This window comes from Zalophus californianus, chromosome 1, assembly GCF_009762305.2.
Source record: "Zalophus californianus isolate mZalCal1 chromosome 1, mZalCal1.pri.v2, whole genome shotgun sequence".
NCBI lineage: Eukaryota > Metazoa > Chordata > Mammalia > Carnivora > Otariidae > Zalophus > Zalophus californianus.
The window spans coordinates 130799194-130812810 of record NC_045595.1 but is presented as its reverse complement, the minus strand read 5'-3'; the positions used below and the strand labels follow the sequence as shown (position 1 = coordinate 130812810).

The 13617-nt window shown below is 41.3% G+C and overlaps 1 protein-coding gene across 3 annotated transcripts in view; it reads right to left on the bottom strand.

The window, feature by feature from the left end:
* Positions 1–13617, bottom strand: part of USP13 (ubiquitin specific peptidase 13) — a 109437-nt gene that overhangs the window by 57938 nt on the left and 37882 nt on the right. For 2 of the 3 annotated variants that reach the window (XM_027584459.2, XM_027584460.2), the window contains exons 4-6: positions 10687–10808; positions 5150–5292; positions 3439–3623 (exon numbers count right to left, since the gene is read on the bottom strand). In XM_027584459.2, coding sequence (XP_027440260.1) covers positions 3439–3623; positions 5150–5292; positions 10687–10808 — 450 coding nt within the window. Of the gene's footprint in view, positions 1–3438; positions 3624–5149; positions 5293–10636; positions 10809–13617 lie in introns of those variants that run through there. The other variant, XM_027584461.2, reaches the window with a different exon arrangement.

Below are 13617 nucleotides of genomic sequence, written 5' to 3'. Positions count from 1 at the left end.
GCATGTTTACATTAACTTATTTGGCTTTAAAATAAACGAGTTACAGCTAGCAATCTATTAAACAGACTTAAAAGAAACTAATGTAAAACTGAGGCATCCCATAAACTAATATAAGAATTAGACTGAAAATAATCGTTTGTGTTAAAACCAACTCTGCACAAGACAAGCAGAAATCAAATCCTGATCTTTCTTCAAAAAGTGAACATTATCTCAGGTGAATGAATTCAAGAACTCTCATCATGGGCTATAGGATCTACATTGCTGTTTGTTTTATGCCTTCTATGATAGAAACAGGAATATTTATTCAAATATCTAAATTATATAAGGAGAAGTTCTCCCTCCTCTACAAACAAACAAAACAAAACAAAACAAAAAAACACTTAACTATGGCAGATAATGAATTAATATTCTTAGCAGCTGAAGTTTTTTTTATTTTTTTTATTTTTTTTTTAAGATTTTATTTATTTATTTGAGAGACAGCACATGAGAAGGGGGAGGGTCAGAGGGAGAAGCAGACTCCCTGCCAAGCAGGGAGCCCGAGGCGGGACTCAATCCCGGGACTCCAGGATCATGACCTGAGCCGAAGGCAGTCGCTTAACCAACTGAGCCACCCAGGCGCCCTGAAGAGTTTTTTTTAAACCAATAAGGAACACCTACACATATGCCTACTAGAAAATCAACCTAAGAAATTCACAAATAGAATTACAAATGGCCAAAAAATACTATGAAAAATATTCAGCCTCCCTAGTAAAGCAAATGAAAACAAGATACCAGATTAGCAAAGGTTTTTAAAAACGGCGAATATCCAAAGTTGTTAAAGATTTGCTGAAAGGGGTACTCTCATACACTGCTAATGGGAATGTGAGTTACTGTAACTGTTTAAAAGAGAAATTCGGCAACTGAAAATGTGAAAGGTTCAACCCTTTGTTCATAAGAATTTGTCCTAAATATATCATTAGACAAACATCCAAAGATTTCCATATGTACAAGGATGCTCATCAGAATAGCAAAAAAATTATAACACCTAACAGGGGTATAGTGAAATGATTTATGGAACTATTGTGGGATACTGAAGAGTATTTAATGACACGGAATATACATATATATACACATATGTATATACACCCATATATATATAAATATATATATTTATTTAATGTTAAACAGAAGTAAACAAGGAATAGAACTTCATACGGTGTGAATCCTTTTTCGTAAAAATGTAGAACGGGGCAGTCTGGGGGGCTTGTGTAAGAACTGATCAGGACCTTAAAACAGAAAACAAAACTGAAAGGAGATAACCAAATTGTTAGAAGTGATTTGTCAAATGATATTACTAGTGATTTTTATTTACTTCTCTAAATCTTTCTGTTTTCTAAATATGTTACACTGAATATCTGCTCCTTGTATAATCAAGGGGCAAATATAAAATGTTCCTTCCTCAAGTTGAAAGGAAAAAAATTTTAGATGAAAAGAAGAAAAAAGTCTAAATCATAGTTTGAAAATAAGTTTCATGCTAGAAAAAAGGCTTCTGGAAAATTAAAGACATGTAGAGAACAGAATTAACCCTTGCCTTTATTATTAGCATACATTTAAATAGAATCTAATTATTTAAATACATACCAGTCGGTTTATTTAAGAAAAGTATTTGCACCTACCACGTGTAAGAGGAACCCAAAGATGAGTAAGACATAGCTCTGCCTTCAAACAACTGAAATTTTAGAACAAAGCCACGTATACAAACAATTGTAGTCTTAGGTTGTTCTGGGAACTGGACTTCTAATAACTGGTCTTATCAAAGCACTACAAAAAACAACATAGAAAGGAGGCACATTCAGAGCGCCTGGATAGCACAGTCAGTTAGGCATCTGACTCTTGGTTTCTGCTCAGGTTGTGATCTCAGGGTAGTGGGATCAAGCCCTGTGCCAGGCTCCATACTCAGCACGGAGTCTGCTTGGGATTCTCTCTCCTTCTCCCTCTGCCTGCAACCCACCCCCCGATCCACACGTTCACACTTGCATGCACACTGTCTCTAAATGAATAAATCTTAAAAAAAAAAAAAAGGAGACACATTCAAATGATTTTCCCTCCCCTTACAATTTTACCCACTAGAACTCCTATATTACAAACCCTTCCCTCTGTAGCCTTATGATGGTTGCCTTGTACAGCAGTCATTCAACATAGCGAAGACCTGTAAGCAACTTGCTGTAACCCTCAATCCAACTGCATGTCCCTAATTTCCTCTTCAGATTCTGGAATTTGTAGGATTCACCCTGGCTTGTGTAGAGGTTTATCCACTTGGGGGGAATGTCTGGCACCAGGATATGGGACTTTTGCAGCTACTTCTCTCTAATGAGTTAAAAATCAGTCCACTAACTTTGGAAGCACGAAGATTATCCAAAATGTGAATCAAAAGAATCTTTACATGACCAAACTGTCAGCCCTCAATTCTAAAACAAATGAAAAACAAAACCAGTTTGATGGAAAAGACATGGTAGACAAGAAGTGTGCTATGGAGAAAACATCCTAGCCAATTAACTCTGAAGCAGGCGAATTCAGTCCTAAAAGAGAACAGAAGATAAGACAAATGTCTTTGTATTTCTCCTAAAAAATCATCTGACCTTAAAATAAAGAAGAAATAAAGACCAAAACTTGGAAAGATGAAGAAGACTGACCTAGGTCTTGGTCCAGATCTATCCTTACTGAGTAAATGTTTTCAATGATGCTTAGATGATGGATTTTTATGGCCCTTGCTCAGCATTTAAGTTCTTTGTTATTGATCCTGATATTATTTCCCTTTTCCATCACAAAATGGTAGATGGAATGAACTGTACAAACGTGGCCAAAAACTAACATTTGAGAGCATACGGTGTGAGAACACAAAGAAAGAGAACCAATTCTGAAGGTGACAATACAAGTAGGAACCAAGTCTAATCCTTTGCTGCCGGCTGCTGTCAGGGACTCTGACACACAACATCCTTTAAAATCCCTTCCCTTAATGTTTCCACTAGTTTCTAAAATGATGCTCACCCCCATAATGAATTCTAGGGCTTCCCTCTACAGTTCTAATGGTGGACTTATTTATCCCTGTTCACTTCACAAGTCCTGGTTCCTACCCTTCTGTCCTCTTAGCCAAGAGATATACAGAAAGACGGTAATAACAGGTAATAGTAGCAACTAACTTTTATTAAGGCCTTTACTGTGTGCACTGGGCTAAATGCTTTAGACACATTAACAGATCTATGAGCGAGCTACCACGATCATCCTCAAGATGAGGAACCTGAAGCTGAGAAGGATTTGAAGACTTGCCAGTAAGAGGCAGAATCAGGATTCAAACCTGAGCTGTGTCCAGAGCCTACACCTTCCAACCTAGGAATGAAGGCACCGGTTCAACTAAGAGGAGCCACTGCAAGTTCTGAAAGTCAGTGAGGGCACACTCACCTGCCCCGTCAGGAGAGATGGTTCCCAGTTTCACGGCTAGAGGGTAGCCCATGTCTCTGTAATGCTCCAGCGCGTGGCCGTTGCCTCCAGAGCTGTCGAAGAACCACTTCCCACACAGCACGGAGCCATCGGTCAGATTCAACCAGAGGTTCTCCCGCAGGTCACACCTGGCACACTTCCAACCACTGAAAAGTCAGTGGAGAGCAGTTACTATCACTGGAACACGAAGCATAGCTAGAAAATTAGCATCCAAGAAGACAGACTGTCTCAAGCTGGGGGTCACAGGAAATGCTGAGTGAAACAAAGGAAACCGGTGCTTCCTTCCCCCTCTTCTCCCTTCAGAATGTTAATGTCGCCCCTCCCAGAGCAGCAGGACCAATCAGTACCCTGCCTGCCTCTGCCAGGGCTCTTTTACTTTAGAAAACTGACACAGTGGGATGCCTGGGTGGCTCAGTCGGTTAGGCGTCTGCCTTCGGCTCAGGTCGTGATCTCAGGGTCCTGGGATCGAGCCCCGCATCGGGCTCCCTGCTCCACGGGGAGTCTGCTTCTCCCTCTGCCTCTCTCTCACTCTCACTCTCTCTCAAATAAATAATCTTTTAAAAAATTGGCAAATAAATAATCTTAGAAAAACACAGAACCTGAGGTCAGGAGGGGAGGTCATTTCCTTCAAATTCCTACATGAAGGACAGTGGAGCTCAAATAAGTCTAAAACATGAAGGATCCCATGTGCGTAAACATGTGAAGTTCTAAAGCATTAACCACACCTAGTAAAACCTGTTTAAACAAAATCCTACTATGCAGCAGATCTGAATGAAGTATAAAGAATGTCAATTTCACTGAAGGTTAAATGTCAGGTACATGCCAAGTACCCTATGGAAGTTTGATCATCTAATTCTATTCAACACCCTTCAGAATCAATATCCCCAACCCCATTATCAAAGGGAGACACTGAGGCCCAGAAGTAGCCTGCCTTCCCCTATGACCACACAGAATGGGAAGGCAGCACAGGCAGGTTCAATAAGACTAGAGCACCTGCCTCTGTCCACACAACAGACCTAATAGGAGATGCTAATGTAGCCCAAAGAACATTCCAGCCACAAAGGTGACAACCAAAGACTGGTAAAAGTTGGGTTCCCCTAGAAGCAAACTCCGAAACTAAGGTTTGAATGTAAATGGCTTGTTTAGGAGGTGATCCCAGGAAGCACTGGAGGGAAGGAAGACTGGAAAGGGCAGGAAGTCAGTCCAGGTATGTCAACAAGCAGATGACCAACCACCATGGGCAACTGGGGCTCAGTCCAGTTGGGGACCTCCCCTCGAGGGGTCAGGGTCCAGGGTATTTATCCACCCACACCAGAGTCACTGGTTGAGGGCTGTTCCAGGACAGGAGGAAGCATTAACTCCATGGCATTTCTCACTGTCCCATGCACAGGCCTGCCTGGCCTCAGCAGGCAGAGAAAGCCCTCAAGCAAAGAACTGTGGGTGCTTGCCACTGAAAGCCAAAGGGGTGGGGATGAGCTCAAGGATATGGGCTGGCTGTGCTCAGCCTCTACAAAGGTGCAGATACTTTTAGAAAGAGCTTTTGAGCTTAGTTTTAATCAGAGGCATCTGGTAAAAATATATATAACTGCCAATTCAGAGAAGGGGTAGAAATGTAAATATTCCTTTAGCCAGTTTTAAGGGGTAAAGTTCCATTTCGCTATTTGACACTCACCTTGGAGGAATCCTGACTCCATTGTCCAACTGGGTAAGGTTATTGGCATATTTGGATACTGGCAATTCATTTTCCCATGTGTCTGGGTCCTGCTTTCTATATGGAGATTTTGAGCTGAGAACTGCATCACAAGCAATTGTTACCTGTAAGACAAACCCAGATGTCATAGTAAAAACAGTTTGAGAGAATAGCAACTTCTAGAAAACAAGTTTAAAAGTTCATTAATAAATACAGCCTGATCCAAGAAAATTTAGACAGCAGTGACCATAAGAGCAAGATCCTAGTTAGCTGATTCCAGCACTTTCTCCATGAATCTAGCTAGGGTTTGTCCCTAACCTAGAGTGTGCAGCATTTACAATGATACAAGATAGCAAGGAACCCAATCCAGTCTGTAAACCCAAGCAGAGGAGTCAGATTTAACAATTTCTTAGCTAGCAGACTAAAAGTATTAGGTGAACGATTTACAAGAGTGAAATTAGCTACAGGAATGCCTAGGATTTACCCAAGTGGTATGTTTTCCTCCTAACAAATATACACCCAGATATCCAATATCCTCAACTCATCACACAATGCCATGTGGTCAAGGGCATTTGAATGGAATGCAAGCAGCATGGCTCCATTTCTTAATCTGGTGCAAATGTGACCCTGGACAGGGACATGCCCAGGTATCTCTGTGCCAGGTCAGTCAACATCATGAGCAAATCTGTGATGTCCAGCTTGGCACCAGCTGACCACAGGGGAAGAGGGTGCAAATTCTCTGCTTTCTCCTAAACCCAATTAATCCGGCACATATGCATATCACCACATTTGCTATTTGCTTAATGCTATAACAACTATTTCTAGCTGTCTTTAAAAACATATTCTGGTGGGAGTGTAAGATGGGGCAGCCACTTTGGCAAACAGTTTGGCAGTTCCACAAATGGTTAAACTGAGTTACCGTATATATAACCTAGCAATTCGACTCCTAGGTATATATCCAAGAAAAATGAAAATATGTGCCCATGCAAAAACTTACATGCAGATGTTCACAGAAGCATTATTTAGAATAGCCAAAAAGCAGAAACAACCCCAATGCCCATTAATGACAAATGGATAAATAAAATGTCTTATGTCCACACAATGAAATGTTATTCAGCAATAAAAAGGAATGAAGTCCTGATACATACCACAACATGAATGAACCTTGAAAATAAATACATGCTAAGTAAAAAGGGCCAGCCACAAAGAACTATGTATAATGTACGATTCCATTTATATGAAATGTCCAGAATAGGCAAATCCATCGAGACGGAAAGTAGAGGAGTGATTGCCAGAGGCTGAAAGGGATGACAGGTGAAGGGGTGATGAGAATATTCCACAAGGAGATGGCGGCGATGGATGCCCAACTCCGAATACAACAAAAGCCACTGGATGGTTTAAAAAAGTTTTTAAACCAAGGTTTGTATTCTACATCACTAACATCCTGCACAATTAGCTGAACTTCACGCAGAGTGTTTTCCCCTGGGTAGCCCTAGAACTCATTAAGAGACCATGAAGGAAGCTCCCTCAGCTGCCGTCCCCTGCCCACCCAGCCCATGAGCAATTCCTCTCACTGCTACGTCCAGAATCTGTTTGGAACCTTCCTCTTCTCACCTTCAGTCACTCTTGTCTTGGTCCCAGCCACTAACACAGCTCACCCAGATGGCCACACAGCAGCCTCCTTGCAGGTTCCTTTCTCCCACGCCTGCCCCCTCCTCTGTACAGTAGCCAGACTGGTCTGCTGGGAATATCACATCCTCTCCCGCTGCAGCTTAAAAGTCTCCAAGGCACTACCGATGGATGGCACTGAGCAAGGCACGGTCAGGAATAAGGAAGAGATCTCTGCCCTCAGAAAGCTTATACGCCATGACACGCCAGGCGTCCATAAATATACTTAAACCTTTTAAAAGAGATAGTCCCACTCATCTCTCACCACAAGCACTTTTAGACAATTAGCCTTTCCTTTCAATTATCAAAGTTAATCTCCCACTTCCTTCCAGAAGTACCCCTAGAAAACAGGGTTGAGGTCACCACAAACCCCCTCCTGATCCTCCGGGTTTGGGCTGCGTTAGCACTCAGGCTACACATCCCAAGCTTTTCCGTCTGGTCTGTTATGACAATCTCCTGGTTGCTTCAATGACTATCTCAGTCCCTTCCCTGTCCTCCTCTGAATCTTCTCCACAGTGCACAATAATGTTGATCAAGATGTAAATACAATATTCTCTCTGTTCTTTGCATATACTTCTTGGTGACACTCAACAAAATTTCCTCAAATTTCTGGGCCACTACGAAACACTGATCTAGTGTTTTCAGGGTATCATCTGAAATCACTTAGCGGGCCTTCATATGGATCATAGCTGAAGATCAGGATCTATTATCCTATAATTATGCCATGAATTGTCTTTCCCTGGATTTGTTGTCTAGAGTGAAGACAAAAAAAAAAAACTTGGTACTAGTCCTGGCTCCATCCCAGGCCTCATAGGCTTCAAATTCAGTAGTGTTCTGGAACTGACTCAAACTGGCTCACAGAATTGATTGTTAAATTTTAAGAAATTCTGCAAGATGGTTGTTAAACACAGCCATTATTGAAAATTAAATTATAAAAACTTACAATCAAGTAAAATACACTTTTAAAAAGTAACAAACACTCAAAATTCTTCACTTCCTGTTCTACTATATCTTACGAGTTTCTGTGTGCTCTTGAGGTTATTTATATTTACATTATGTGACTGGCGGGAATTCTATATAATGGCATGCCTACACTCTGTAGACTCTCTTTTCAACACTGCTTTCGAGACATCCTGTTAGTCTGAAATCAGCCACAGTGGGAATATTTACACCACGGAAATCATCAAACACTACAAAGCAGGCCTTTCCCCCAGGGAGCTGGTTGCTAAATATTTACAAGCACATCATTGCTTGAGTTCCTGATGTCTAAAATGAGGCATTGGATTTCAGGCTATAAGATCCCTAGTGAGCTCCAAATGCTATGTCTCTTCAAACTCCACATCACTGAGAGGTGGTTTAACTTTCTGGTAGAATCCACAGAGTTCTTATCAGAAACAGAATTTTTTTCTGAGTTGAGAAGCTCAAAAGATGAAGGAAGAGTCATCTGGTTGGGTGATTTCCAGCTCAATAATTTTTGTTATTTAAAAGCTTAAAGAGTCTGCCTTCGGCTCAGGTCATAATCCCAGGGTCCTGGGATCAAGCCCCAGGTCGCGCTCCCTGCTCAGTGGAGAGTCTGCTTCTCCCTCTCCCCCTGCTCAGTCTCTATCTCGCTCGCTCTCTCACACACACACACACACTTGCTCACTCACTCTCTCAAATAAATAAATAAATAAATAAATAAAATCTTTCAAAGCTTAAAACAAAAATATCAAACACCAAAAAATGTAGCAGAAGCATGAAAAGATAGGAACTAGCACCTGATATATAAATAAATCCTATCGGTTACCATCAGATAAACCCAGGCTTTTCCTTCAATTTCTCCACCCCAACTTTCAAATAATTCTCCCTCTCCTTTTTTAGAAAATTTTTTAAATGTTTTATTTATTTATTCATGAGAGTTAAAGAGAGAAAGAGAGAGGCAGAGGCAGAGAGAGAGAGGCAGAGGCAGAGAGGGAAGCAGGCTCCCCACCGAGCAGGGAGCCCGATGCAGGACTCCATCCCAGGACCCTGGGATCATGACCTGAGCCGAAGGCAGATGCTCAACCATCTGAGCCACCCAGGTGCCCCCTTTTTTAGAAAATTTTTACGTATTTCTTGATGCTAAAAGACCGTATTAAAAATTATAACATATATTGAGGGACTCAGATTTCTATGACTCTTCACTTTTATTTAAATAAAAGTATTCACACTTTGAATTATATTCTGAATATAGGAATAATTAAAAAACACTTAGAGGCTCCATCAACTTTTTCACATAAAGGCTTCTCTTTCATAAGTGAGTGAGAGAAAAACCATTTCTCGTGACATTTATTCACAACGCGCTTCTTTATTTCTTTTCTGACAGCAGACGTAAGAGTTATATTAAATAAGGGCAGGGAGCAAGAACTCTCAGTATCATGGAGATACAAGCTTTAGTATATAATTTCAGGTAATGGGACGAGGTAAGACCATTTTGCCCACTCATACATTTTATCCTTGGTAACGGCCACATGAGTCAACACAGGGAACTGGAGAAAGGAGAGGTAATTTAATTCTCTATGCACTGCTAAACACTGTGCACTTAGCACTAAAAAAGGATATGTCACGTATAATAATTAGAGGAAAGAGCTACAGTAGCTAAATACACATTTTCATTTCTATGGTCTTATATTTAGGTAGAAAGTAGGTCAGGGGCAAAAGAGGTTGAATGGTAGAAACCTGGTCTCTAATGACATGGGAACCCCAAGCACAAACACGCCCCCCCTCCTGGCAGAAGCAAGTGAGCAGGTGGCTGTAGATACAAAGTCACACAATGTCCTGAGGATTCCCGGACCTAAACACCTGGCTCTTGTTCTGGGGGAGTGCGGGGAGGGAAGAGAGCTAGCATGTCTAAACTCCGCGGACCCTGACCCTCCTGCTCCCGGGGGCCAGGCTCTGAGAAGTCAGGGTGCGCACAGAGTGGGAAAGACAAAAAGAAAGGAGAGAAGGATGGGGTGGGGGAGACAATACAGGACAGGAGGAAAGAACAGGAACAATCCCTGGGTCCCGACAGGAGCTCCGCGCCTCCTTATGAGATCAAAGTACAACAGAACGTGGCTTCCTCACCTCCCTTGCCACCCAGCTCCATGTCATTCAGGAAGGTGAATGTTGCTCCACGAAAATCAAGGGAAGGGAAGAGAAAAAAAATTCACCACTAAATCTAAACGCTAAAACCTAGAAAGTAGTTTTATTCTTCATGAGGAACAAAACTTTCAAGGAGTCTCACGTTACCACGGAGCTCCTGCAGATCTGTGATTTGTAAACGTTTGGTTATTTTTATAATCGTGTTGCTGTTGCTTCGGCAGAGAAATCCTTATTTTTCCCAAACAAAATCTCACGTGGAAGGCTAATATGCACAAGAGATAAAAATATAGCCATTCCTCTGATCAGAAGACACCCCTCTCCAACAGCCCCTGTACATCTCAGGGGCACAGTGTAAAAATCTAAGCAACAGACTGTGAGTTACAAGGGGCAAAAGCCAGCCCACCGAGGGGAGGCCAGCCCACCGTGGGGGAGAGGGCAGCCCACCATGGGGAAGTGGGGGAGGCCAGGCCACAGGGGAGAGACCAGCCCAATGTTTATATACTTAGAGGCCCACACAGCAATGGAAAATAACACGCAGGAGAGGGTATCTGGCCGAACTCTACTAAAACCTCACCCTGCAAGGCCCTTTCACAGAGAAGAAGCAATATGCTCATGTTCATGCTCGTTCTTCTCCTCTTCTCTCATTCAACCCGCCTTCCCCACCCCCCGAGTGCACACACACCACACACGCACACACACCTGACACAGAGTCACGCGCATCTAGCTAGCAGCCGTGCACACTCACTGACCAGGGCTGGTAACTCCTCAATATTTGGTAGTGCTATTTCATAGTGGTCTGGGAATATAACAAGTTTGGCTTCGTCTTCGTATTCATAATCGTCGCTATTTAAATCGTCATCAGTATCTAGATCTGAGGAAAAAACAAAAACAAAGAACAAGAAGTGAAGAGAGAACATTTTACACCAAGGCAGAACTCACTGCAAAAGCCAGAGATCCACAGGAATGACAAACCAAGAGCATGATATTTACGATTCCCTCCTCTGACGACCATCCAGCTGCCCCAAACCAGGAGTAAAAGGCCTACCATCTGTCCTAAGTTATGAATACTTATTAATAAGTGACAGATGTATAAAGACTGAGACCAGTCACACAGCTTTACAATTAAAATAGACACATGTGCCGATAGTCAATTTGTAAAGACTTTTAAAGGAGTAAATGGTTCATTCTGATCTGTTGGGTACCTGGCTCCTGACTGCATAAGAATGGACTGGAATGTTTTTCACAACACTGTAATATGGAAGAAAGTACAAGGTTTCAGCATACATAAACCAAGGTTCAATTCCAGCTCCAAAATTTAATGTAACTTTGAGCAAGTCACAAAGTCTCTAATCCTTAGTTTCCCCATTTGTAGAATGGAGATAATATCTCTTACCTCACAAAGCTTATCCAAGGAATAAATAAGAAATTGTGGACAAGAGACCTGGCACATAACAGGTAGTCAATAAGTGATAGCTATTATTTAAAAACAAAATCTCAATCTCCCTCTCTCTGTCTCTGTCTCTCTCTCCCCATCTCCCTCTAGGAGTTATTAAGATACTGTATCGTAAACCAGAGGGGAAAACCCCATAATATAAGTAGTCCTGTTGTCCTCAGGCTGTGCAGAATTTTCAGTAAGAAAACTGAGCTACCCTAGCCTGCTATGTATCAAGTCATCACCTGTTTGCTTGGCTAATCTCTGGTGAAGGTTAAGTGAAGGCTCAAGAAAATGTCTTGTCACAATATTTACATGGACATTTCAGCCTTACATTCACATGGATGCCAGCATCCCAGATCAGGTTTGTATATTTAGATGTTTGGAACTATGGTGATAAGGAGCTATGGAGCCATAGTCCACTCACATCACACATAAACAGGTACACAAACATAGGTCTGTAGACAGAAAAAAGTTATTTTCCTAGACGAAGCAACCACCTGAGAACCAAAGGATCTAGGTTCTGTTATTACCTTGTTGTTTGCCTCCAACCAAAAACCTAGAATCTTTTTGTGTACAGTTCTGCTCCTGAATTCTCAAAAGGAGGCAGTTTTAAGTGGAAAATGAGATACAGGGAAAACACGGTCTCAACAATTTAATAAAAGATTCCAAATAATAAGAATCAGAAATGCCAAAATAAAGAAATAGCCAACATTATTAGATAGCCATAATAGGTCAGTTTGACAAAAGGCAATGTTAAAGATGATTCTAAGAGTTTAAGAAGTCGTTAAAAGTGTTACTTGCTAGATGGGATGCTGCCCAATTCATGAATCATGTAATAAAAGCAATTAGATCTTCAATTTTTTTTAAAAAGTAACAAAAGGCATTTACTTAAAGGAAAAGGTTCAAATAAAGACATTCTATATGTTATAAAAAAATTTTTTTTACTGCATCGACATTTTATTTTATTTATTTATTTTTTTTGCAGGTAATCTTTTTTTGTTTTTTATTGTTATGTTAATCACCATACATTACATCATTAGTTTTTGATGTAGTGTTCCATGATTCATTGTTTGTGCATAACACCCAGTGCTCCACGCAGAACGTGCCCTCTTTAATACCCATCACCAGGCTAACCCATCCCCCACCTCCTCCCCTCCAGAACCCTCAGTTTGTTTTTCAGAGTCCATCGTCTCCCATGGTATTTGAATGCCCCAATTTCTATAATTTTAAAAATTAGAACCTAAATGTTCAATGAGAATGGTGTTCAACCCAGTAGAATATTATTTAAATGATACTTATTTAGACTATGTAGAAACATGGAAATATTTATGCTATGTCAATGTTAAAAATACAAAACTCATCTTCACTGTAAAGACAACTTTGTAAAAGTTATGTTCATAGACGAGAAATAGAAGGAAATCTGAACAAATGAAAACAGTGAGTGTGTGAGCATTTTTCTATTCTTAAATCTTTATTACATCTTTTATAACAAGTTTAAGGAACGGAAGTACAACTCTTTTGTTTTTGTGTACAGATTCGGCTCATATTACATATTATCTAAGCTTCTCTTGTCCACAGAAAACACACTCACTTAACACTAAGTCAAGTCTTACCTGGCCAGACACAATGATAAACTACATCCAAAAAGAATCCCGCTCTGTCATTTACTAACTATGTAACCCTGGGCAAGGTCTTTCCAAGTTTATTTTCCTCTGGAGCACGCTATGAATAATATCTGCCCCCATAAGATTGCTGCGAGGATTAGACAAGATAAGGTTTTGAGGCATCTGGTAGAGGATCCGGCAGGTGTTAGGGGCTCCATAGAGAGCGGCCACCATCATCACCATCACCCCCTTCCCTACGCTCCTGACAACCGACATAATCAAAAATGCCCTCCGCTCCCTTTGGCTCGTCCCAGGGATCCTCCTATGTGATCTTGGAATGGAGAACATACGAACTTCAAAGGCTTCTAGACTGCAAACTGTCAGCGCAGGAAACGGGTCTTGTTCACCTGGCATATGCCCAGCCCCTGCACAGTACCCAGCACACACCACTCACGCATGAAGTGTCAATGAAAGGAGACTTCAGGAACTTAAAAACCCCAACATGCTAAGGACAACAGCAAAGCAGGAGTCTCAGAAGGGTGGTTGTGGGTTTGGGGGTTTTTTAATTGGTAATGGGTATGTGTTTAAAAATAAGCACAACTGGGTGCCTGGGTGGCTCAGATGGTTAAGCGTCTGCATTC